Source organism: Pseudophryne corroboree, chromosome 6 (assembly GCF_028390025.1).
Source record: "Pseudophryne corroboree isolate aPseCor3 chromosome 6, aPseCor3.hap2, whole genome shotgun sequence".
NCBI classification, from domain to species: domain Eukaryota; kingdom Metazoa; phylum Chordata; class Amphibia; order Anura; family Myobatrachidae; genus Pseudophryne; species Pseudophryne corroboree.
The window spans coordinates 560,398,517-560,426,510 of NC_086449.1; the positions used below are offsets into that span (position 1 = coordinate 560,398,517).

At 45.9% G+C, this 27,994-nt stretch overlaps 1 protein-coding gene across 3 annotated transcripts in view; it reads right to left on the minus strand.

The window, feature by feature from the left end:
- The window catches only part of CFAP54 (cilia and flagella associated protein 54), a 736,502-nt gene that overhangs the window by 617,812 nt on the left and 90,696 nt on the right, over positions 1 to 27,994 (minus strand). For all 3 annotated transcript variants that reach the window (XM_063927747.1, XM_063927746.1, XM_063927748.1), the window contains exons 7-8: positions 12,293 to 12,406; positions 1,104 to 1,205 (exon numbers count right to left, since the gene is read on the minus strand). In XM_063927747.1, the coding sequence (XP_063783817.1) occupies positions 1,104 to 1,205; positions 12,293 to 12,406 (216 nt within the window). The remainder of the gene's footprint in view (positions 1 to 1,103; positions 1,206 to 12,292; positions 12,407 to 27,994) is intronic.

Genomic DNA, 27,994 nt, shown 5'->3' on the forward strand with positions numbered 1-27,994 from the left:
CTGCCCCACAGTGCCAGATGCACTCTGCCCCACAGTGCCAGATGCACTCTGCCCCACAGTGCCAGATGCACTCTGCCCCACAGTGCCAGATACACACTGCCCCCCAGATACACACTGCCCCACAGTGCCAGATACACATTGCCCCACAGTGCCAGATACACATTGCCCCACATTTGCAGACGCACATTACCCCTCAGAGATACACATTGCCCCACATTGCCAGATACACATTGCCCCACAGATATACACATTGCCCCACAGAGATATACATTGCCAGATACATATTCCCCCCCCCCTTTCCCTCCCCCCTACCCCACTCACTGCTCTCAGCGCTGGCACTGCCAAGGCCACTGCTTTCTGCTATTTGAGGGAAGGGAGAACGCAGCGCCTCTTCTGCCACTCAATGCACCATGAAGTCCGGTCTCCGGCTGCCGGCCGCGGGTATCTTGGCTCCGGTTCGTTAGCCAATCATAGCTCGCGGACCGGCAGCCAATCAGGAGCCGGTCCACGAGCTCTGATTGGATAACAAACCAAACCACGGAAACTCGCCGTCGCCACCGGAGACCAGACACAGCACACTGAGGGGCAGGAGAGGCGCTGCACTCTCCTCCCCTCACATAGCAGGGGGACAGCCCGGGAGCAGAGCTACAATAGCAGGGGGCGAGTGGGAATGATGCTCTGCTGGGCCTGCCAAGGCGCCCAGGGCACGTGCCCTGCTCGACCCCCTTAGTTACGCCTCTGAGCAGGACACATCTGTAATAAAGGCACAGTGTTTCAAACATAATGATATGTTGCATGGTTTTGTTTTATTTTCATACAACATTTAAATTCTTAAAATTTGATTTTTAAAACCTATAAAATCGTAATACATGGATTGTAAAAAACCTAAATTTAGTTTTTTAGATCCTAAAAATCCTGGGCCTATTAATAAGATAGATGTATTTTATTCAAAAGAATATCAATGTGTATAATATTCAACCACACAATTTTATATCCATTGTTTCGTATGATAGAAGAGTACAATGTAAAACATTAGACAAATCGCAAAAATACTACAAATACTACAATAATACAATAATATACATATACGTTCCCAAACCAACCTTTTCTGCTTCTTTCAGGTTACTTTTTAGTTTTGGGCGAAGTATGCCCTTTGGTTTTCTTCTAGATTCGAACACTGCTCTTTTGAAAATCATTACTGCCATCTGATAAAGAATCACATGAGGTTAATCTTATAAAATAGCATAACTGTACATGACAGCATTCAGGGATCACATTATTGATTGGAACAATACACAATCTGTGGAAAATTGGCACATACAAGGAACTAATGATACACTGTAAGATTTACTTGTAATCATGCAGGTGGTCTGTACAAGTTGTACTCTATTCTCATATCATGGTTGATCTTCGACCAGCATTTTCTGGTCTTCTTTTCAGATTGTTATTAAAATAAATAAAAAAATAAAAACGGAGAAATGCAGAAAAATGCCTCCCATTGAATCAATTCAATAACTATCCATCATCCATCTTTATAAACATGTAATCATTCTCTATTTGCGCTTGCAAACAATAGAACCCACTCTGGCACATAATATCTAGCTTTATTAAACCACATCAAATTAAGCACAGAAAGAATGCGGTTTAATAAAGTGGTCATAAGAAAAAGAGTCACATACAGTGCATCCGGAAAGTATTCACAGCACTTCACTGTTTCCACATTTTATTATGTTACAGCCTAGTTCCAAAATTGAATAAATTCAAAATTCTACACACAATACCCCATAATGATGACGTGGAAAAGGGTTTTATTTAGATTTTTGCTAATTTATAAAAAAAATTAAAAAAAGAAATCACATGTACATAAGTATTCACAGCCTTTGCTCAATACTTTGTTGATGCACCTTTGGCAGCAATTAGAGCCTCAAGTCTTTTTGAATATGATGCAACAAGCTTGGCACACCTATCTTTGGGCAATTTCGCCCATTCCTCTTTGCAGCAACTCTCAAGCTTCATCAGGTTGGATGGGAAGCGTCGGTGCACAGCCATTTTCAGATCTTTCCAGAGATGTTCAATCGGATTCAAGTCTGGGCTCTGTCTGGGCCACTCAAGGACATTCACAGAGTTGTCCTGAAGCCACTCCTTTGATATATTGGCTGTGTGCTTAGGGTTGATGTCCTGCTGAAAGATTAACCGTCCCCCAGTCTGTGGTCAAGAGCGCTCTGGAGCAGGTTTTCATCCAGGATGTCTCTGTACATTGCTGCATTCATCTTTCCCTCTATCCTGACTAGTCTCCCAGTTCCTGACACTGAAAAACATCCCCACAGCAAGATGCTGCCATCACCATGCTTCACTGTAGGGATGGTATTGGCCTGGTGATGATCGGTGCCTGGTTTCCTCCAAACATGACGCCTGGCATTCATGCCAAAGCGTTCAATCTTTGTCTCATCAGACCAGTGAATTTTATTTCTCATGGTCAGAGTCCTTCAGGTGCATTTTGGAAAACTCCAGGCGGGCTGACATGTGCTTTTTACTAAGGAGTGGCTTGCGTCTGGTCACCACTCTACCATACAGGCCTGATTGGTGGATTGCTGCAAAGATGGTTGTCCCTCTGGAAGGTTCTCCTCTCTCCACAGAGGAATGCTGCAGCTCTGACAGAGTGACCATCGGGTTCTTAGTCACCTCCCTGACTAGGGCCCTTCTCCCCTGATCGCCCAGTTTAGACGGCCGGCCAGCTCTAGGAAGAGTCCTGGTGGTTCCGTACTTCTTCCATTTATGGATGATGGAGGCCAATGTGCTCATTGGGATCTTCAAAGCAGCAGATATTTTTCTGTACACTTCCCCAGATTTGTGCCTCGAGACAATCCTATCTCAGAGGTCTAAAGACAATTCCTTTGACTTCATGCTTTGTTTGCGTTCAGACATGCACTCTCAAGTGTGGGACCTTATATAGACAGGTGTGTGCCTTTCCAAATCATGTGCAATCAACTGAATTTACCACAGGTGGACTCCAATTAAGCTGTAGGAACATCTCAAGGATGATCAGTGGAAACAGGATGCACCTGAGCTCAATTTTGAACTTCATGGCAAAGGCTGTGAATACTTATGTACATGTGATTTCTTAGTTTTTTATTTTTAAATATTTGCAAAAATCTCAAAAAAACTTTTTCACGTTGTCATTATGGAGTATTGCGTGTAGAATTTTGAGGGGAAAAAATTTATTTATTCCATTTTGGAGTAAGGCTGTAACATAACAAAATGTGGAAAAGTAAAACCCTGTGAATACTTTCCGGATGCACTGTAAATACCAAGCCAATTTGCTTATTTTAGTCCACCTCAGCATCAGGTCCTGAGTGTATAAGAAGAAATCGCATTAATACTCTTCAGCATGTGCTTTTACCCTCACTTTCTCTTGAAGTGTTCTGTGACCTTTGAAAACATATTTTTTTAATAGCCTTAAAATAAATTAAAGTAGTAACTTTGGGGGTCATTCAGATCTGATCGCTGCTGTGCATTTTCTGAACTGCACATGCGTATGCACCGCACTGCACCGGCGCTTCGCATGGCTGCAACGGGCACCTGCGTTCTGCGACAGGATGGTGCGAAGGATATTTTCGCACGGGCGTTCGCAAGGAAATTGACAGGAAGAGGACGTTTGTGGGTGGCAGGGAGTGTTCGGGAAAATGCAGGCGTGCCCAAGCATTTTCAGGGATGGTGTCTGACGTCAGCTCCGGTCCCTAACAGCCTGTTCTGATCGCACTGGAAGAGTAAGTCAAAATCAGTTTGTGCATCTCTGCTACACATGCGATTGCACACTTGCACAGAGAAAATACACTCCCCCTGTAGGCGGCGACTATCTGATAACAGGACTGCAAAAATCGCTGCTCAGCGATCAGATCTGAATTACCCTCTTTATCCACTATTACTAATTTCAATTTCTGCATTTTTAGGAAGACTTTACAAACTATTACACAAGTAGAATATTAGAAAATTGCAATTATACACATCCAGGTAAACTGTAGGGCAAAAGAATTAGGGGAGTAGCTGAGGGCACAGTTACAGAGCCTACACACAAAAGTGTTTTGAAAGCCATTTAAGCCCTGTTACACACTCAGATCACCAACTGATGACGAATCGGAGTGTGTATGAACACTACAAGGCCATCTATCACAACCAGGATCTATCAGATGTCAGTCAAATGAGATCACCATCTAACAGTCGATCTGAATGGCAAAAAGGCAACTGGTCAAACTGACTGTGTTGAACACATCAATGTACAATATATATATATATATATATATATATATATATATATATAGAGAGAGAGAGAGAGAGAGAGAGAGAGAGAGAGAGAGAGAGAGAGAGAGAGAGAGAGAGAGAGAGAGAAGATCATGGTACTGGGGCCCACTCCTGGGGTAGGTGGGTTCCTCCGAACACATAGCAGCCAGGAAAACAGTACTCCAGTCCTATGGCTAGTTTTATTGTGCAGTATAAAAGAAAATATAAATCCTTGCTCGCCCACTAACTAGACATAACAGATTCCCTCTCTTAGAGTAGTAGGATCTAATGCCCCTAACACAAACACAGACATATACACAGTACTTACAGTAAGTAAATCACAGTGTCTCAAAACAGGCCTGCTGCTTGTTTTCTCAGGTAGTGAGCCCCTGAGCCAAGCCCTGACACAGCTTATATCAGTCTCTTACAGGTGCAGGTACTAATTAGCTAGCTCTCAGGCTGAAGGTCTAAAAACTAGAACAGGGCTTTAGAGAGTGGAGCCCTCCCCTCTCTGTCACACCCATACCCCCAGGACCCCTTATCCGGCTTTTAGTGAAAACCCAAACTGTAACCTTGTTTAGCAGAACAGACTTTTCCTGGGGGTCGAAATCACATAGGTCAAAAACCTGGGACAAACATATTTCCTGTTTATCACTTTACCAGTCCTTTTATCACATATCTCCCCTCTCTTTGTTTCGACCTGTGGGACGGAACAACTGCAGCCCCCAAACAAAAACACGAGCGAAAGAATCTGCATTGGCTAGTTGGCTTCCTGGCCTGTGCCCTACTGAAAATGTAACGTTTTGCAATGCCAAGAATCATCTTTTCATTCTCCCATTGCTCTCTTTATTCTCAGACATCCATTTTAATTGGGCATGACCAGTGATCAATTTGACATTTCTTCCCTGCAAATAGTACCTTAGAGTTTCTAATGTCCACTTTATTGCCACTGCTTCTTTCTCAACAGTGGTATAGCTTTTCTCTTGTACATTTAACTTTCTGCTCAAGTAAATAAGAGGATGTTCTTCACCCTTTTTGTTCTGGGACAGGACCGCAACTATCCCTACATCTGATGCATCAGTTTCTACCACAAATTCCCTTTGAAAGTCAGGCGTCATTAGAACTGGTTCGGCACACAATGCTACCTTCAACTCATGAAAAGCTTTTTCTACTTCAGTACTCCTTTTAACCATAAGTTTCAGTTTGCCCTTGGTAAGGTCTATTAGTGGGACAAAAACTGATTAGGTGAATAAATCACCCTTCCTCCCAGCGCAAATAAATAATTAATTAACAAGGTCCCGCACTCATCAGCTGCACACAATTAAGAGCTTTACAAGGCTCCAAAAAGAAGAAAATTACCAAACCACCAGAATGTGTATGCTCGATGTGTTGACAGAGAATTTTTAATTACCGACTAATTATATAGTTATATGCTTGGATTCATTGGGAATTTAAATAATTGAGAGACTAACAGCTATAAAACAACAATATATATAATAAAATTTATGTAAATATATTCACATTTAATAACTGAACATTCAGAAAAAGTCCGTCTTAGACAAGAGCCAGGCATACACTGAGCGTATCAGATACTTAATAGCAATTGTGTTACTTGGGTGTAGTACGGTATGCCGGCGCTCGGGCTCCCGGCGACCAGCATACCGTCGCTGGGAGCCCGACCGCCGGCATACCGACAGCGTGGCAAGCGCTAAGGAGCCCCTTGCGGGCTCGCTGCGGGCACGGTGGCACGCTACGCGCGCCACACTATTTTATTCTCCCTCCAGGGGGGTCGTGGACCCCCACGAGGGGGAATAGCTGTCATTATGCCGGGTGTCGGGATTCCGGCGCCGGTATAATGTGCGCCGGGATCCCGACATTCGGCATACTGAAGACCACCCGTGTTACTTCTTTAGATGGCAACAGTCACGTATAATAGTAAATAGCAATAAATTGCTACAGGTTCCGGTATGAATGGTCGACCATGTTATGGTCGACAGTCATTAGGTCGACCACTATTGGTCGACATTGACACATGGTCGACACGTGAAAGGTCGACACGAGTTGTTGTTGTTTTTACAAATGGTGTCGTTTTTTGCGTAAAGTGACTGGGAACCCCAATTAGTGCACCGCGTCGCTTCGCTCGCCATGCTTCGGGCATGGTGCCTTCGCTCCGCTACCGCTTCGCTCGGCACAGATTACCGTTCCAATCGTAGTCCACGTGGATCGTAAAGTATGGAAAAGTTCCCTAAAAGAAAAAAAAGTAAAAAAACGTGTGTCGACCATGTGTCCATGTCGGCCATGTCAATGTCGACCAATAGTGGTCGACCTAATGACTGTCGACCATAACATGGTAGACCATGTGAACGGATACCATTGCTACAACTTGTGAGCATTCACAGTCAAATTGACCAAGTCCTGCTATATGATTAGTTACTAGCAATGGTAGTTCACCTGTTACCGGCGTCCCGGTACAGGGGATATTACAATAGGTATTTTACCTGATCCTGCGGGATTTGTGATATACCAATAATAAAGATGAAAATGTCGGGTGTATGCTCACCATATATATGACTCCACAATGTCCTTTAGTTGTGTCGGTGGCTGTTAATGATACGCGGGATGGATGGCACACCTTTCTCAAATTTAGAGATGCCCACAGTAATATGTCAGCTCTCTGAAGCAGCCGCTTCCGACACACTGCTGCACACACGAGCGGGATGAAATGAAGCCGGGTCAGTCAACCTCCGCTGCTTGTCCGACTCGTCTCAGTGTGTTCAGAGAGACGCTGCTACACACACGAGCGGGATGGAATGGAGCCGGGTCGGCCAACCTCCGCTGCTTGTCCGGCTCAGCTCGTCTCTGTGTGCAGGTGTAACACTGTGACGGTCCATGGCTCAGGGATGTCAGCTCAATCAACAAGGATGAACGGGATGACGTCGTCCCGGTCATCCTTGTTGATTGAGCTGACATCCCTGAGCCACGGACTGTCACAGTGTTACACCTTTAACGATCACAGCCACAATTACTATCTGCACACGGAGACGATCTGAGCCGGACAAGCAGCGGAAGGTTGGCCGACCCGGCTCCATCCCATCCCGCTCGTGTGTGTAGCAGCGTGTGTGTGGCTCTTGTCTAAGACGAACTTTTTCTGGATGTTCAGTCATTGAATGTGAATATATTTACATCAATTTTATTATATATATTGTTGTTTTATATCTGTTACTATTAAGATTATAAACTTTAGTAAAAACTATTTATTAAAGCAAGTCTCTCAATTATTTAAATTCCCAATGAATCCAAACATATACCTATATAATTAGTTGGTAATTAAAAATTCTCTGTCAGCACATCGAGCATACACATTCTGGTGGTTTGGTATTAGTGGGACAGCAATGGTCGCAAAATTGTGTATAAACTTTCTACAATACCCTGTGATTCCTAAGAATGCTCTTATTTAAGAGTCATGGCCAAATTTGTGTTGCTTCAATTTAATTAAGTTGGAGCATTATCAAACCTCTGTCAATGGTGTATCCAAGATACTTAAATTCTTCCATCCCTAGAAAACATTTGTGGGTTGGTTTTCAATACTGCCTTATGGATGGAGTCCAACACTGCTTGTACTCTGGGTAAATCAATCAGGACTATAGATGATAACATCATCCAAATAAGCAGCAGCATACTTTTTAAGGGGCTTTAGAATTCTATCTATCATCCCTTGAAAGGTGGCAGGGGTCCCATGTAACCTAAATGGCAACATCTTGTATTGGAATAACCCTTCCGGTGCAGAAAAAGCAGTCTTTTCTTTGGCATTCTCAGTTAACGGCACTTGCCAATACCCTTTGGTTAAGTCTAGAGTTGTCAAGTACCTTGCTATTCCTAATCTTTCAATAAATTCATCCACCTGAGGCATTGGGTAGGCACAGTGGCGTAAGTTCATCTCAGTCTCCCGGAGGCATGATAAACGTTGGTGCCCCCCTACATATACACACACATACCATATGTAACTGTCTGGCACTCAGGGTGAACAGTAGTAGCATGCTCAGGTACCTTTCCCAATAGTAATATAGATACACATAAAAAGTGGACGCACTCCAAGTCAGTCATTACAATAAAAACAGATACAGGCATACCTTTATAGTACACCTACAGTGCTCCCTCACCCGCCAGCAGGTCTCGATGGAGATGCATTGGCACAGCGGTGTGCCTATATATATATATATATATATATATATAAAGCACACAAACTTAAAAGCACACACACACCTCTTTCACTTAAACATACACCGCTTTCACTTTAACACACAAACGCCTTTCACTTAAACACACACATGCCTCTTTCACTTAAAAACACAAACATGCCTCTCACACATGCCTCTTTCACTTAAAAACACACACATGCCTCTCACACATGCCTCTTTCACTTAAAAACACACACATGCCTCTCACTTACACACACACATGCCACACACACACATTCAGAAATGGACACCCCTCCATATATTTGTAAGGTAGCGTGTACCCAGATCAGATGTGTGCTCTGTACATAGGTGGTCATTCAGAGTTGATCGCAGCCAGCAACTTTTAGCTGCTGCTGCGATCAATAGTCCACGCCTATGGGGGAGCGATCGCTTGTGCAGCCCTGCTAAGCTGAAAAAATTTCAAGCAGAAATAGACCAGCCCTGGACATACTTACCCTGTGCGATGGATCCAGCGATGATGGGCCCGGCTTTGGCGTCACACTTCCGCCCTCTGTTGTCCTGGACACGCCTGCGTTTTACTCACCACTCCCCGAAAACGGTCTCCAACGGTCCGGATCCGCCCTGCCATGCCTCCTTCCTGTCAATCTTCTTAGCGGTCACCTCTGCGACCGCTTCCATCGGTAGGCGCGACGTAACTCGGCTACCTTTGTCGCTGGGCAACGTTGCGCACGCGCACAGTGTCCGCCATGCATGCGCATTCCGCACCACAGCGAGAAACCGCTGCGTGTGAATGGGTCAGAATGACCCCCATAGTCCTGTAGAAATGCTCAAATGCCTCCTTTAATCCTTGCCTCACACGTGCCTCTCACACACACATGCCTCTGACTTACACACACATGCCTCACACACACACATGCCTCTCACTTACACACACGCATGCCTCTCACTTATACACACGCCTCACTTACACACACACACACACATACACACATGCCTCTCACTTACACACACACCTCTCACTTACACATACACACATGCCTCTCACACACATGCCTCTCACTTACACACAGACACACACATGCCTCACTTACACATGCCTCTCACTTACACACTTACACACATGCCTCTCACACACATGCCTCTCACTTACACACAGACACACACATGCCTCACTTACACATGCCTCTCACACACATGCCTCTCACTTACACACTTACACACATGCCTCTCACACACACACATGCCTCTCACTTACACATGCCTCTCACTTACACACACACCTCTTTTACTTGAACACACAACTTTCCTTAAAAACACACACACACACGCGCACACACACACCTCACTTAAAACATGCACACACAAAACACAGTGCTTCCAGCATTTATCAAAGCCCCCCAGCACCCCAAAATACACCTTCCCCACCACAGTGCAGCTTGAGGCCAGTGCCTACCTTTGGCTATCATCAGCCTGATGGAGGAACAGAGAGCTTCACTTGGCTGGCTTGCTTAACTGGAAGGGCCCGGGAGGAGCAGCGCTCTGGAGCTCCCCCTAGCTGCAGCCAGTGCCAGCTCTCTGTATATACAGGAGGCAGCTTCCGTGTCACGGACACAGCTCCTCCGCCTGTAAGAATCATTAAAAAAAAAAAAGTAGCAGTGAGCGATCGTCAGCAGGAGACAGTGGAGGATAAGTGCCCCCTTGAGGTCAGGAGCCCGGCGGCAGCCGACTCCACTGCCTCCCACAGTTCCTCCCCTGGGTAGGCAATGAACTTTGACACATTCTTCAATTTCCGGAAATCATTGCAGAAGCATAAACTCCTGTCCGGCTTTGGAATAAGCACAATGGGACATGACCACTCACTATGTCACTCTTCAATTACCCCCAACACTGATTCCCATTGGGCTTCTGGTATTTTATAGGGCTTTAGGTCAACCTTAACCCCTGATTCATTGATTATGTTATGTTTTTTAACTGTTGTTTTACTGTGTATGTCTGAAAACAAAACACTATTTGTTATGAGAAATTATTTAGTCTCCTCCTGTTGAACAGTTGAGATGGTTTGAGCAATTGTTACTTCGAGAACCAAAGGCACTAAGATTACTGGAGAGACAGGGATGCCTGACATAGCTGCTCTATCCTTTCAAGATTTACATGGCAGATCTGTTCTGGCTTTCTTTTCCCAGGCTGGTACACTTTATACTTAACTTCCCCCACTTTTTCTAGGATTTCAAAGCGTCCTTGACACTTAGCTAAAAGTTTACTTTCTACTGTGGGAACCAAAACAAGCACTCTGTCCCCAAGAGCAAAGACGCGTAACTGGGTATTATGATTGTAATTTACACCTGCTGCTGTGCCTGTTGGTCCTGTTCCAAGTGCTCTTTCACTATCGGCACCACTGCAGCAATCCTTTTCTGCATCTGTGAAACATGCTCAATATCAGTTTTATATGGACAGGATTGCCCCTCCCATTTCTCTTTGTTAATGTCCAGTAATCCCCTTACAACAAATTAGTGTCTCCCAAACAACAAATCAAAAGGTGAAAACCCTTTAGAGGATTGCAGAACCTCTCTTATGGCCAACAATAAATAAATTAGCAAATAATCCTAATCTATGCAATCTCTGTCCACCACTTTCTTTACCATGTTTTTTTTTTAATTTTGTTAAACCTCTCCACTAACCCATCAGTCTGGGGGTGATAAACAGAGGTTCTTAACTGAGATATTTTAAACTAGTCAGTAAATTACATTGTCTTCTAACAGGCCTGCTGCCTGTTTTCCCAGGTAGTAAGCTCCTGAGACAAGCCTTGACACACCTTATATCAGCCTTTTAGAGGTGCAAACCCTAGTTAGCCTGCTCTCAGGTTGAAGTCCTAAAAACTGAAATGAGCTTTATGGGTGGAGTCCTTCCTTCTCTGTCACACCCATACCCCAAGGACCCCTATCCAGCTTTTAATAAACGCCCAAACCCTAATCAAGTCTGTTTAACAGAACAGATATTTCCTGGGAGTTGAAATCACACAGGTCAAAAACCTTTTAATAGCACATGCTATATTCAAGCAAAAGAAGGCTGGTATATCACACTAAGTAGTCATGTAAACCTGAAGCAAATATGTATATAAGATGCAAGTATCAGACATTATTTTTAACTAATTGTGACATAAATATTTTTTACACACTGTACATACAGAAGAAGCCTGGTGAGGTCACACAGCAGCTACATTAGATCATTGCTTCATAGCAAGGCAGCACACAGCTGTAAGGAAAACTCAGAAGTAGACAATGTGGGGAGGAGGTTGTGGAAGAGGCTAAAAGAGGAGGGATGTTAGGATTTAGTAAAAAGATGTGTTTTGGGAAATGTTTACAGCTGTGAGGACTGGCAGAAAGTTTGATTTGGTGATGGAGTAACTTCCAGAAAAGGGGGATAGGGAGAGAAGAAAGCTTGTAGCCCTGTAGAACTGCAGTCTTCTATAGACTCCCCAGTGCTATGGACAATGCAGTGCCTAACTGGATGGGACATATTTTAACCTTCCTACACCTCAGAACTCTATTATCTTGGGTGCAGGCCATTGCTGGTTTCACTGTATAAAAACGTCAAACATATAAAAACATATATTAAGATTTAAATGATCAGTGTTTAAGAATTATAGGAAACTATGGGGATACATTGGTTTATATCTGAATAGCACTAACAATACAACTGTAGCAAGATTACAATAATACCTGTTTGTGTCTGTGAATATCTTAGTGAGATTGTAAAACTCACAGCTAGCGCCTACCAACTCTTTGCTTGCTAAGACGGACAAAATACTTGTTTACCTTAAGAGTGGACTCTTTAAAAGCTTTTTTTGTCGCTTCGTTGTATGAGGAATCACTCATATTTTCAAGCTGACTAAGCTCATTGATCTTACCAAGAGCACGGCGAGCAAACACCTATGAAAAAGACACGATTAGCAGAAATGAGATGTGTCAATAATCTTATTTGTTATAGAATGAAACAAGGGGCTAATAAACGAGAGAAAAAATATTAACTGCAGTCTAATGTTTTGTGAATAAGGGAAGTCATATTTGTTGTTTAAGAGATATATGCTTTAGGAATAAATAATATTCAAATGTAAAGTTCATGTAAAATTAAGTTATTTTGAATGAACTTTAGTTGAAGCTACAATAAATAAATAAAACTGATTAACAATACACAATCAACATCATTATACTCACTATCATGTAAGTATAGCGTTTTATAGCAAGAGTGTGATCATGGCCAGTGCAAGGTTTCTCGGCACCCTAGGCAAAACTTCAGCCTACTGCCCCCAAACACCACCAATACCCACTTCCCATCCCTTCAGATGAAAGTGTGACTTATAAGTTCCACTTGAACTAAGTACAAGGATGCTTCTTTCAGAGACATCCTTAATTTTGTGATAGGCAGACTCAGTGGCGCCCCCCAGATCCTGGCATCCTAGGCAGCTGCCTAATGGTAGAGCCGGCCGAGTTTAGTTTGACAAGCAACTGCCCCATTGTTTTGTACTGGATCAAATTGGTCAATGAAACAATGAACCATGAAAGACTTTATAAAGTAGGTTGGCCAGATTGCTTGACTCACACTTTGCAATATGTGTTCCCTCGGATTCACCTGCTACTACTGCAATACTGTATTCTATATTGTATCACTTAGACTGTTGTAAAATTTGATCGCTTTGGATCTCCATATCAGTCTGCAATGTAATGTAGTTTTTTATTAGACTAAGAAGCAAAAATAGGATTTTAATACCTACCGGTAAATCCTTTTCTCCTAGTCCGTAGAGGATGCTGGGGACTCCAAAAGGACCATGGGGTATAGACGGGATCCGCAGGAGACATGGGCACTTTAAGACTTTGACTGGGTGTGAACTGGCTCCTCCCTCTATGCCCCTCCTCCAGACCTCAGTTATAGGAACTGTGCCCAGGGAGACGCACATTTCGAGGAAAAGGATTATTGTTAAACTAAGGGTGAGACACATACCAGCTCACACCACACACACCATACAACTGGATTACCAAGAAAACCAGATAACAGTATGAACGAAAAACAGCAACAAGCTGAACAAAACCGATATACAACCATTGTGTAACCGAAACCAACAACTAACAATACAGCTGCATGTAACAGTCCGCACTGGGATGAGCGCCCAGCATCCTCTACGGACTAGGAGAAAAGGATTTACCGGTAGGTATTAAAAACCTATTTTCTCTTACGTCCTAGAGTATGGGGTCTATACCAAAGCTCCAGACCGGGTGGGAGAGTGCGGACGACTCTGCAGCACCGATTGAGCAAACACGAGGTCCTCATCAGCCAGGGTATCAAACTTGTAGAATCTAGCAAAAGTGTTTGAACCCGACCACGTAGCTGGATTTCCAATCTTGTTGGAAGCATACAGGACAAACAGAGTCTCCGTTTTCCTAACAAGAGCCGTTCTGGCGACATAAATCTTCAACGCTCTTACAACATCGAGAGATTTTGGCACCGCCACGGCATCCGTAGCCACAGGCACCGCAATAGGTTGATTGATGTGAAACGAAGAAACCACCTTCGGCAGAAATTGTTGGCGAGTCCTCAATTCCGCTCTATCCACATGGAAAATCAAATATGGGCTCCTATGAGACAAAGCCGCCAATTCCAACACCCGTCTGGCGGACGCCAAGGCCAAAAGCATGACCACTTTCCAAGTGAGAAATTTCAACTCAACCTTACGCGAAGGTTCAAACCAGTGAGACATAAGAAATTGTAACACCACGTCAAGGTCCCACGGTGCCACGGGTGGCACAAACGGAGGATGGATATGCAGCACTCCCTTCACGAAAGTCTGAACCTCAGGAAGGGCGGCCAATTCCTTTTGAAAGAAAATAGATAAAGCCAAAATCTGCACTTTGATGGACCCTAATTTCAGGCCTGCATCCACGCCTGCCTGCAAAAAATGGAGGAAACGACCCAGCTGAAACTCCTCCGCAGGAGCTTTCCTGGCTTCGCACCACGACACATATTTTCTCCAAATACGGTGAAAATGCTTCGCCGTGACCTCTTTTCTAGCCTTAAGGAGAGTGGGGATGACTTCCTCAGGAATACCCTTTCGAGCTAGGATTTGGCGTTCAACCTCCACGCCTTCAAACGCAGCCGCGGTAAGTCCTGAAATACGCATGGCCCCTGCAGTAACAGGTCCTCTCTGAGAGGAAGCGGCCAAGGATCTTCTATGAGCAATTCCTGAAAATCCGGATACCAGGCCCTCCGTGGCCAATCTGGAACGACGAGTACTGCCGGAACTCTTGTTCGTCGTATGATCCTCAACACTTTCGGAATGAGAAAAAGCGGAGGGAACACATATACCGACTGAAACACCCACGGAGTTATCAGGGCGTCCACTGCACTGGCTTGGGGGTCCCTTGACCAGGAACAGTACCTCGGAAGCTTCTTGTTGAGGCGAGACGCCATCATGTCTATTTGAGGAATTCCCCAACACCTTGTCACTTCTGCAAATACCTCTTGATGAAGAGCCCACTCTCCTGGATGGAGATCGTGTCTGCTGAGAAAGTCTTCTTCCCAGTTGGCCACGCCCGGAAGGAAACTGCTGACAGAGCGCTCAGGTGCTTTTCCGCCCAGCGGAGAACTCTTGTGGCCTCCGCCATCGCCGCTCTGCTCCTTGTTCCGCCCTGATGGTTTACGGACGCTACCGCTGTTACGTTGTCCGACTGAATCAGGACAGGTAGACCTCGAAGCAGGTGTTCCGCTTGTCGAAGGCTGTTGTAAATGGCTCTTAACTCCAGAACGTTTATGTGGAGACAAGTTTCCTGGCTTGACCATTTTCCCTGGAAACTTCTTCCTAGTGAGACCGCTCCCCAGCTTCGGAGACTTGCATCCGTGGTCAGCAAGACCCAATCCTGGATTCCGAACCTGCGTCTCTCTAGAAGGTGAGAACTTTGCAGCCACCACAGGAGAGAAATTCTGGTCCTGGAAGATAGACTTTTTTTCCGGAGCATGTGCAGGTGAGACCCGGACCATTTGTCCAGCAGGTCCCACTGAAACACCCTTGCATGAAACCTGCCAAACGGAATGGCTTCGTAAGATGCAACCATCTTCCCTAGCACTCAAGTGCATTGATGAATCAACACTCTTGCCGGTTTCAGAAGTTCCTTGACCATGCATTGGATTTCCAGAGCTTTTTCCGCTGGAAGAAACACTCTGCAGTTCCGAGTCCAGGATCATGCCCAAGAAAGGCAGCCGAGTTGTCGGAATTAACTGAGATTTTGGCAAATTTAGAATCCAACCATGATGTTGCAGATGTTATGATTCCAGTACTCCTGACCGGAGGAGATCTAATGACAATGGCCAGAGTACTGGAAGGGGAATGCTCGTTACGGGAGCTAGAAAGACTAGTTGCCCCTGGCGCCCTAACTCTATTGTCTCACCCGTGCTATCGAAAATCCCTTGCGAGACTATGGTTTCTTGAGCCCCTGGCAGCCACGTTTGAAAGGCGGATTATGTCTGCCCAACTCCGGTGCCCCCCGGTCTTAGTGAGAGACAAAGGGAAATCCGAGGCAGGATGATGACAAGAGGACCTCTGACTGACAACAGGTCAGGGGCAACAAGCTAACTAACCAAACCAGAAGTATGCGCGGAAAAACCGCCAGATAAAAGGACAACCAAAATCCACTAGTCCGTTACTCCTACCCAGCACCGCTGGATACCAGAGTGGATCTGTGGGAGCGGAATCCTCCGCAAAAGCTCCGGAACACAAATGATAAATAATAAGTAATAAAGCGGCCAAGCCGCAACACACGGCTACGCCGTGACTCACGAACACCACTGGATGTTTAAAGGTGCTCAGTCAGGACTCCAGGAACAGATGACGACTTCCGAGTACAGGACAACTGAGGACAGGAACGACCGGGTACAGCAGGACTGGAAACACTCTCAGCAAACAGATACAGCATGCAGGAAGCTATTACCGGCGTCTGTGAGAAGCCCAGGAAGTGTACTTAACAGGGAGTCCTCCAATCAGCTGTTTAGAGGCTGATTGGATTAAATGCCGTGCAGCTGCCTTGCTGCACGGCCAGGAAACAGGTGCCCTATTAATTTAAATGGACCCAGCAACGGGGAACGCGGTCCGCCAGTGGCGTCCCCGTTGCTAGGGTCCGTGCGGCTCCGTGCGCCCGGCGTCTAGCGTTGCCAGGGAGCCGGCGGCTGTACACGCACGGCGTCCCTGGTTGCTAGGCGCCGGGCCGCACCGACGAGCGGACCCCGGCGCCTAACAGCAGAACCGTCAGGGAGAGTTCCACATTTCTTAGCAACTGCTCCTTCGATCTCGCCTTTATCAGGAGATCGTCCAAGTACGGGATAATTGTGACACCTTGCTTGCGTAGGAGCACCATCATTTCCGCCATCACTTTGGTGAAGACCCTCGGGGCCGTGGAAAGCCCAAACGGCAACGTCTGAAATTGGTAATGATAATCCTGCACCGCAAATCTCAGGAAAGCCTGATGTGGAGGATATATCGGGACGTGTAAGTAGGCATCTTTTATGTCGACTGACGCCATAAAATCCCCCCCTTCTAGACTGGAGATCACTGCACGAAGAGATACCATTTTGAACTTGAACGTTTTCAAATACAGGTTGAGGCATTTTAGGTTCAGGATCGGTCTGACCGAGCCATCCGGCTTTGGTACGACAAAGAGGCTCGAATAAAACCCTTCTCCCCGTTGGAACGGGGGTACTGGGACAATGACACACTGTTGACACAGCTTTTGTATTGCCGCACTCACTACTTCCCTTTCTGGGATAGAAACTGGCAAGGCTGATTTGAAAAATCGGTGGTGGGGGGGGGGGGGCGCTCCTGAAACTCCAGTTTGTATTCTTGGGAGACTATGTCTAACACCCAAGGATCTAGGCCCGAGTAAACCCAGACTTGACTGAAGAGTCTGAGCCGCGCCCCCACCGGCACGGACTCCCGTAAGGGAGCCCCAGCGTCATGCGGTGGACTTGGCAGAGGCTGGGGAGGACTTTCGGTCCTGGGAGCCTGACGCAGCAGGCGCCCTTTTCCCCTTCCTCTACCTTTTGAAGCAAGGAAGGACGAGCCTCTGCCTTTTTTGTATCTATTAGGGTGAAAGGACTGCATCTGATAATAGGGTGTCTTTCTGTTGTGCTGGAACATAAGGAAGAAAAGATGACTACCGCTGTAGTGGTAGACACCAGGTTAGCGAGGCCGTCACCAAACAAGACACTACCTTTATAAAGGAGAGCTTCCATAGCTTTCTTGGAGTCGGCATCCGCATTCCATTGATGATTCCACAGCGCTCTCCTGGCCGAGACTGCCATGGCATTGACCCTTGATCCCAAGAGGCCAATATCCCTCGCCGCATCCTTTAGGTAAGCTGCAGTGTCCCTGATATAACCGAGAGTCAAAAGAATGTTATCCCTATCCAGGGTATCCATGTCAGATGCCAAATTATCAGCCCACTTAGCAATAGCACTACTCACCCATGCCGACGCCACGGCAGGTATGAGGAGTGCACCCGTAGTGACATAAATGGCTTTTAATGTCGTTTCCTGCTTACGATCTGCAGGATCCTTGAGGGCAGCAGTGTCGGTAGACAGAAGTGCCACCTTCTTGGATAGCCGGGATAGAGCCTTGTCCACATTGGGAGATGACTCCCACTTTTCCCTGTCGTCAGAGGGGAAAGGATATGCCATTAAAATTCTCTTGGGAATCTGCCAACTTTTGTCAGGCGATTCCCAAGCTTTTTCACAAAGAGCATTCAGTTCATGAGAGGGGGGAAACGACACCTCAGGCTTTTTCCCTTTATATAAACAAACCCTTGTATCTGGAACAGCAGGCACTTCAGAAATATGTAAAACATCTTTAATTGCCACAATCATGTACTGAATACTCTTAACCACTCGTGGATGCAAAGTGGCCTCACTAAAGTCGACACTAGAATCAGAGTCCGTGTCGGTATCAGAATCCGCCATCTGGGTAAATGAACGCTTTTGTGACCCCGAGGGGCCTGTACCTGGGATAAGGCTTCCTCCATGGATTTTCTCCATGTTTGTGTCTGAGAATCAGATTTATCCAGCCTTTTAGACAATAATGCCACATTTGCATTTAATGTACTTAACATGGCCACCCAATCAGCAGTCGGCGGTGCTGACAGAGTCACTCCCAAATCTTTCTCTGCGCCCCCAGTAACCTCCTCTGGGGAGGAGCACTCAGCCTCAGACATGTCGACACACCGTACCGACACACACACACTTGCAGAAGGGGACAGACCCAAGGAGAAGCCTGTTAGAGAGAACACAGAGGGAGTATACCAGCTCACACCCCAGCGCCCATATACTACAGAAAAAAATATTATATGATCACTGCGCTGTTAATAGCACCAATTGACTGTGTGTCGTCGTCCTTCCCCCCCCCCCCCCCCCCCCCCGTTTTGCTCCCTTTTTTTTTGCTAAGGAGAGTGGAGGTCCGGGCCAGCGTCTCTGCAATGTCTGTGAATAGAGAAAAATGGCGCTGGTAAGCTGTGAGGGCTAAGCCACGCCCCCTCCCAGTGCGCTGTAGTCCCGCTAAATGTTGAATATTTGGACTGGCGGGGGTCTTATATTTAGTGAACACAAAATATACGTATGTAGTCCTGTGCTGCAATTTTAAGCTGCCGTTTTAAATCACTTGGAATTCACCCTCCAGAATCCCCAAGCACATAAACAGAAATTGTAAAATGATGAAAAACAGGCGCTCTCTAAAGTATTAAAACTTTAAAAGATGATGCAAATACACTCCAATCTTTGTGGCTTCCTCCAGATCAGTGCACAGGTGTTAACACGGGGTTGAAAAGACACTAACAAAAAAGTTCAACCTCGAGTTCCTATAAAGGTATCTTTGAACCGGTCTGGATGAAATCAATCCTATCACAGATAATGGTCACACAGAATGACACTTACATTTGAATTCAGTCCCGAATGCACTGAAAGGTATCTTTCAAACGACCCTCATATGTGGTGGACAAGAAGCAGCCAAACCGATGTGTATAAAAAAATACACTGGTTTTATTCATAAACTGAAACAAACATGAAAACTGCAGCAACAACGTCCCGTAAACGGTAGGTGTTCGTCACAGCATCGTCTTATATTTAGTGCCTAGGCACTTATATATGGTCTTTTGCAAGTTTTTATCAGCTCCAGTAACTTGCTGCCCAGGGCGCACCCCCTGCGCCCTGCACCCTGTGAGTGCCGTTGGTGTATGTGTGGGAGCAATACCTCCGTTACTGAAGTCTTCTGCCGTCACTGAAGTCTTCTTGCTTCTGCATACTCACCCGGCTTCTTTCTTCTGGCTTCTGTGAGGGGGTTGATGGCGCGGCTCCGGGAACAAGCAACTAGGCGGACCAAGTGATCGAACCCTATGGAGCTAGTGGTGTCCAGTAGCCTAAGATGCAGAGCCTTTAACTCAGAAGAAGTAGGTCTGACTTCTCTCCCCTCACTCTCACGATGCAGGGAGCCTGTAGCCAGCAGGTCTCTCTGAAAACAAAAAACCTAACATTAAGTCTTTTCAGAGAAACTCAGGAGAGCTCCCCTAGTAAGTGTCCAGTCTCTCTGGGCACAGAGTCTAACTGAGGTCTGGAGGAGGGGCATAGAGGGAGGAGCCAGTTCACACCCAGTCTAAGTCTTTTAGTGTGCCCATGTCTCCTGCGGATCCCGTCTATACCCCATGGTCCTTTTGGAGTCCCCAGCATCCTCTAGGACGTAAGAGAAATAAGAACTTGGATGTTGTACGTTTTATCATAAAAATAGACATTTTAAAAAAAATTATACTATTCTAAATCCATATTCGAAGACTGTACGATGTTTACATAAGTTTTTATTTCAAGATGGTTTTAAAATGTTTTGTTTACAGTTTTATTGTTATTAATAAATGAAAATATACTAAGACGACACTGGCTAATCCTGTCTAAAATAGTCAACTAACCTCAACATAAAAAATATATAAATAATTGGACATTCGGTTAAACACCTCCACTGTAACATGTAACAAATGATCAGCCAATGAACACAATAATTTATTTAGTGATGAAGAAAAAACAAATCGATTGATGTTTATAGGTTTTTATAGGTAAACTAGTATGATAAGGTCAATAACCAGTTGTTGCCCACTCAAGAGCACCCAATTTGACAGCTTAATGGAGGCTATAATAATGTAGACCTCTAAACTATTATAAGTTATGTATACAGGTAATAGTAACTCTAGTACCACTGCTAAAGACTGATTGTCCATTGACATATATTTAATATAGTATACGTTCAAGTTGCCGGCTGTCGGGATCCCGGCGTTCAGGATACAGACTCCGGAATCCCAACAGCTGGCAATGCGGACTGCCGGAATACCAGCCAAACAGGACTATTCCCACTCGTGGGTGTCCAAGACACCCATAGACTGGGAATAGAAGCTGTGGCAAGCGCAGGGAGCCACCAAGCCTGCAGCGTGGCTTTCACTCGTCCCTCTGCCAGCATACTGGTGGCCGGTATGCCGTTGTCAGTATACTGACATCCAGCATCCTGGCCGCCGGTAAATCATACCGAACCCTTAAATATAGCTAGCAGACAAAGCACCCCAAAATATAGGTAGCAGACAAAGCTCCCCAAACACAGCTAGCAGACAGAGCTTCCTAAACACAGCCTGCAGACAAAGCTCCCCTAAGCTCATCTTTCATAAAAACATTTGTCTTTAGGGGATCAAACATAAGTAAATGAATTGTATTTGTATATTTTAATTTATAAACAGTCATGGTAGATATATACAAGAATGTCTCACGGCGCTAATACTAAATTTTAAATTTTATATTTATTCTAAAACAAACCTTAATAGTTAATAGGAATACAGATATTAATCAGCTGCTGAATGTTAGTTGTGCTAGTGTAAGCACAAAATCAGAGGTTCCCCTTTAAGAAAGGGGGATTACCAGCTAGACAATATAAGAAAAGAACACTCTGCGCTATTTAAGAACCTTCCAGACTCCAAATAAAGTGAATTCACATGTATACATAAAAACACCTTTTTATTCCAGATTAGATTAATCACATAAATCTCTAATTAGTAGATGGAACCACATAAAATTCTAAATCTAATAAAAAAGCTATCATATGAATATATAAATTTAACAACTCTAATTAATTCTTATTTTCAAAAGCCGGCTTTCTATATGCACCTAAAATAAAATATGGATCAGCTCTCATGCGTATATAATAACCACAATATGTGCAATAGGGGATATACTTATTAATTGATGTGCAAATCAGTATTCTCAGATTGTCCACTAACTGCTTGTAGAGAGATGGAATGATCAGATGTAGTAATCACCGCTTGTTGTTTCAAAGTCTCAAAACAGCTCCTTGTGTTATTACACCGAACACTCGTTGTTACAAAGTCTCAAGCAATTCCTTTTGCATAGATAATAGAAACAGTTCCTGATTGCCTAATCAGGCTGGCTAAATGGTAAAAGTTCTCACCCTCCGTCTTACACGTAGACGGATCCAGCTGGAGATACACTGCACTGCCGGTCAGGTGCGGCTAGGGAGCTCCAGACGTCTCCGGCCCCCAACGTATGAAATGCCGCTGCAGTCCCAAGTGAAGCCGCTGATGTAATTTCGCTGGCATCCGGCGTGGTGCAGTGATTCTTAGGTGATAACCGCAATGAATGGTATTGTCATCAGATGTCCCTTCTTTCCTCTGACTAGTTTCGCTCGTCGCTGGAGCTTCCTCATAGAGTAATTGTGGTAGCAACTGATGACTCCTTTTATCATGGCCGGTGCAAGGTTGCTCGGCACCCTAGGCAAAACTTCTTCCTACCGCCCCTTCCCCCCTACCCACCCCACAAGTCTGTTGCACGGCAGCTGCTCTATTACCCCCCCCAAAAAAAAAAAAAATCCAATGTGCATGCTGCTGCTGTTCCCCACCCCCAATCTGTTGTATGGCTGCTCTCTTCGCCCCACCTCCCATGTCTGTGTGGGTGCCTGCTGCTCCCCCCCTCCCACACACACTCTGTTAAATGGCTGTGGTTCTATCCCCCCCCACCTCGCTGTCTGTGTGCATACTGATGTGCACCCCCCCATTTGTGTACATGCCTGTGGCTCATTTAAACCCCCCACCGCCCCCACACACGAGGCTGCTGCTCTTCTCTACTTCTCTTATCACATGCAGACAGTGCACTCTGCAGCCACCTTACCTGCGGGCCACAATGCAGAGTTGGGACTGAGTAGCCTGGGAAGGAGCCTAGAATGAAGGGCAGTGCCGCACGTCACCCCTGGCCAGGACTCCAGCAACTGTCAAAGTTACGGCCTGTGCCAGGTGGAGCCGTAGCTGGTGACTGCAATATGGGATCACTTGGCGGCTGTGGTTATTGTAAGATAGGGTCCTGGGAGGGTTGCGGCGGCTGTTACCGGTGTGACAACAAGGTGTCCGCTACCTTTTCCAGGCAGCCTCAGCGGGCTGCCCCCTCAGGTCCTGTCGCCCCTAGGCAACTGCCTAAAGCTGCCTAGTGGAAGAGCCGGCCCTGTCTTTTATACCTACTCCGATTTTCCTATTGGTCTCTCTATTTTGCACACCTGTTAGTGGTTTCTCTCACCATTTGTTTCATGTCTGATCCACCTTTTGGTTGTAATTAACAGTCCTTATCCCCCATCCACAGAGCTGAATCTTTTGTATGGATATTCATTATTCACCACATTCAATAATAAACTTGTAATCCACATATATGTATATATATTTATTAATTAAAACTAATAGGTAGTCAACTATAAAAATCTATAAAAATAACAATAATCTGTTTATTTGTTTTACTCAGCAAACATACGGACTCGGGCTTGGTCCTAGACTTATGGCTCCCATTATAACCATTATTGTAACTCCTATATTTTAATATCTTTTAAAGGCCTTAATCCTGAAGAGTTAATAGATATTTAATCAGTAAAATTATATATATATATATATATATATATATATATATATATATATAATTTTACTGATTAAATATCTATTTACTCTTCAGGATTAAGGCCTTTAAAAGATATTAAAATAATAAGAATTTACTCACCGGTAATTCTATTTCTCGTAGTCCGTAGTGGATGCTGGGACTTCGTAAGGACCATGAGGAATAGCGGCTCCGCAGGAGACTGGGCACAACTATAAAGAAAGCTTTAGGTCTAACTGGTGTGCACTGGCTCCTCCCACTATGACCCTCCTCCAGACTTCAGTTAGGATACTGTGCCCGGAAGAGCTGACACAAGAAGGAAGGATTTTGAATCCCGGGTAAGACTCATACCAGCCACACCAATCACATCGTATAACTCGTGATACAATACCCAGTTAACAGTATGATAACAACTGAGCCTCTCAACAGATGGCTCAACAATAACCCTTTAGTTAAGCAATAACTATATACAAGTATTGCAGACAATCCGCACTTGGGATGGGCGCCCAGCATCCACTACGGACTACGAGAAATAGAATAACCGGTGAGTAAATTCTTATTTTCTCTGACGTCCTAAGTGGATGCTGGGACTCCGTAAGGACCATGGGGATTATACCAAAGCTCCCAAACGGGCGGGAGAGTGTGGATGACTCTGCAGCACCGAATGGGCAAACTCTAGTTCCTCCTCAGCCAGGGTGTCAAACTTGTAGAATTTAGCAAACGTGTTTGACCCCGACCAAGTAGCTGCTCGGCAAAGTTGAAGAGCCGAGACCCCTCGGGCAGCCGCCCAAGAAGAGCCCACCTTCCTCGTGGAATGGGCTTTCACTGATTTAGGATGCGGCAGTCCAGCCGCAGAATGTGCAAGCTGAATCGTACTACAGATCCAGCGAGCAATAGTCTGCTTTGAAGCAGGTGCACCCAACTTGTTGGGCGCATACAGGATAAATAGCGAGTCAGTCTTTCTGACTCCAGCTGTCCTGGAAACATATATTTTCAGGGCCCTGACTACGTCCAACAACTTGGAAGCCTCCAAGTCTTTTGTAGCCGCAGGCACCACGATAGGTTGGTTCAGATGAAACGCTGATACCACTTTAGGGAGAAACTGGGGACGAGTCCTCAATTCTGCCCTATCCATATGGAAAATCAGATAAAGGGCTTTTACATGACAAAGCTGCCAATTCTGATACACGCCTGGCCGAAGCCAAGGCCAACAACATGACCACTTTCCACGTGAGATATTTCAAATCCATGGTTTTCAGTGGCTCAAACCAATGTGACTTTAGTAAATCCAACACCACTTTGAGATCCCAAGGTGCCATTGGAGGCACAAAAGGGGGCTGAATATGCAGCACTCCCTTAACAAAAGTCTGAACTTCAGGTAGTGAAGCCAGTTCTCTCTGGAAGAAAATCGATAGAGCCGAAATCTTGACCTTAATGGAACCCAATTTAAGGCCAATAGTCACCCCTGACTGTAGGAAGTGCAGGAAACGGCCCAGCTGAAATTTCTCCGTTGGGGCCTTCCTGGCCTCACACCACGCAACATATTTTCGCCATATGCGGTGATAATGGTTTGCGGTTACTTCTTTCCTAGCCTTAATCAGCGTAGGAATGACTTCATCCGGAATGCCCTTTTCCTTCAGGATCCGGTGTTCAACCGCCATGCCGTCAAACGCAGCCGCGGTAAGTCTTGGAACAGACAGGGCCCCTGCAGCAGCAGGTCTTGTCTGAGCGGTAGAGGCCATGGGTCCTCTGAGATCATTTCTTGAAGTTCCGGGTACCAAGCTCTTCTTGGCCAATCCGGAACAATGAGTATAGTTCTTACTCCTCTTCTCCGTATTATCCTCAGTACCTTTGGTATGAGAGGAAGAGGAGGGAACACATAAACCGACCGGTACACCCACGGTGTCACTAGAGCGTCCACCGCTATCGCCTGCGGGTCTCTTGACCTGGCGCAATACTTTTCTAGCTTTTTGTTCAGGCCGGACGCCATCATGTCCACCTGTGGCCTTTCCCAACAGTTTACAATCATTTGGAAGACTTCTGGATGAAGTCCCCACTCTCCCGGGTGGAGGTCGTGCCTGCTGAGGAAGTCTGCTTCCCAGTTGTCCACTCCCGGGAATGAACACTGCTGACAGTGCTAACACGTGATTTTCCGCCCATCGGAGAATCCTTGTGGCTTCTGCCATCGCCGTCCTGCTTCTCATGCCGCCCTGTCGGTTTACATGGGCGACCGCCGTGATGTTGTCTGACTGGATCAGTACCGGCTGGTTTTGAAGCAGGGGTTTTGCCTGACTTAGGGCGTTGTAAATGGCCCTTAGTTCCAGAATATTTATGTGCAGGGAAGTCTCCTGACTTGACCATAGTCCTTGGAAGTTTCTTCCCTGTGTGACTGCCCCCCAGCCTCGAAGGCTGGCATCCGTGGTCACCAGGACCCAGTCCTGTATTCCGAATCTGCGGCCCTCTTGAAAATGAGCACTCTGCAGCCACCACAGCAGAGACACCCTTGTCCTTGGAGACAGGGTTATCAGACGATGCATCTGAAGATGCGATCCGGACCACTTGTCCAACAGGTCCCACTGAAAGGTTCTTGCATGAAACCTGCCGAATGGAATCGCTTCGTAGGAAGCTACCATTTTTCCCAGGATCCGCGTGCAGTGATGCACCGACACCTGTTTTGGTTTTAGGAGGCCTCTGACTAGAGATGACAGCTCCTTGGCCTTCTCCTCCGGGAGAAACACTTTTTTCTGTTCTGTGTCCAGAACCATCCCCAGGAACAGTAGACATGTCGTAGGGACCAGCTGTGACTTTGGAATGTTTAGAATCCAGCCGTGCTGTTGTAGCACTTCCCGAGATAGTGCTACCCCGACCAACAACTGCTCTCTGGACCTCGCCTTTATCAGGAGATCGTCCAAGTACGGGATAATTAAAACTCCTTCTTTCGAAGGAGTATCATCATTTCGGCCATTACCTTGGTAAAGACCCTCGGAGCCGTGGATAGACCGAACGGCAACGTCTGGAATTGGTAATGACAATCCTGTACCACAAATCTGAGGTACTCCTGGTGAGGATGGTAAATGGGGACATGCAGGTAAGAATCCTTGATGTCCAGTGATACCATGTAATCCCCCTCGTCCAGGCTTGCAATAACCGCCCTGAGCGATTCCATCTTGAACTTGAATTTTTTTATATATGTGTTCAAGGATTTCAAATTTAAAATGGGTCTCACCGAACCGTCCGGTTTCGGTACCACAAACATTGTGGAATAGTAACCCCTTCCTTGTTGAAGTAGGGGTACCTTTACTATCACCTGTTGTGAATACAGCTTGTGAATTGCCTGTAACACTGCCTCCCTGCCTGAGGGAGTGGTTGGCAAGGCAGATTTGAGGAAACGGCGGGGAGGAGACGTCTCGAATTCCAGCTTGTACCCCTGAGATACTATCTGAAAAATCCAGGGATCCACCCGTGAGCGAGCCCACTGATTGCTGAAATATTTGAGACGGGCCCCCACCGTACCTGGCTCCGCCTGTGGAGCCCCAGCGTCATGCTGTGGACGTAGAGGAAGCGGGGGAGGACTTTTGCTCCTGGGAACTGGCTGTATGCTGCAGCTTCTTTCCCCTACCTCTGGCTCTGGGCAGAAAGGACACGCCTTTAACCCGCTTGCCCCTATTGGGCCGAAAGGACTGTACCTGATAACACGGTGCTTTCTTTGGTTGTGAGGGAACATGGGGTAAAAATGTAGACTTCCCAGCTGTTGCTGTGGAAACGAGGTCCGAGAGACCATCCCCGAACAACTCCTCACCCTTATAAGGCAGAACTTCCATGTGTCTTTTGGAATCTGCATCTCCTGTCCACTGCCGAGTCCATAACCCTCTCCTGGCAGAAATGGACATTGCACTAATTTTGGATGCCAGCCGGCAAATATCCCTCTGTGCATCCCTCATGTATAAAAGTGCGTCTTTTATATGCTCTACGGTTAGCAATATAGTGTCCCTGTCTAGGGTATCTATATTTTCTACAGGGAATCTGACCACGCAGCAGCAGCACTGCACATCCAGGCTGAAGCAATAGCCGGTCTCAGTATAACACCTGTGTGTGTATATATAGATTTCAGGATAGCCTCCTGCTTTCTATCAGCAGATTCCTTCAGGGCGGCCGTATCCGGAGACGGTAGTGCCACCTTCTTTGACAAGCGTGTGAGCGCTTTATCCACCCTAGGGGATGTTTCCCAGCGTGACCTATCCTCTGGCGGGAAAGGGTACGCCATTAGTAACCTCTTAGAAATGACCAGCTTTTTATCAGGGGAAGCCCACGCTTCTTCACACACTTCATTTAACTCCTCAGATGGAGAAAAAGCTACTGGTAGTTTTTTCTCTCCAAACATAATACCCTTTTTTCATTGCCTCAATCATGTAACGTGTGGCCCTACTGGAAGTTACATTAGTCTCATCGTCGTCGACACTGGAGTCAGTATCCGTGTCGACATCTGTGTCTGCCATCTGAGGTAGCGGGCGTTTTAGAGCCCCTGATGGCTTTTG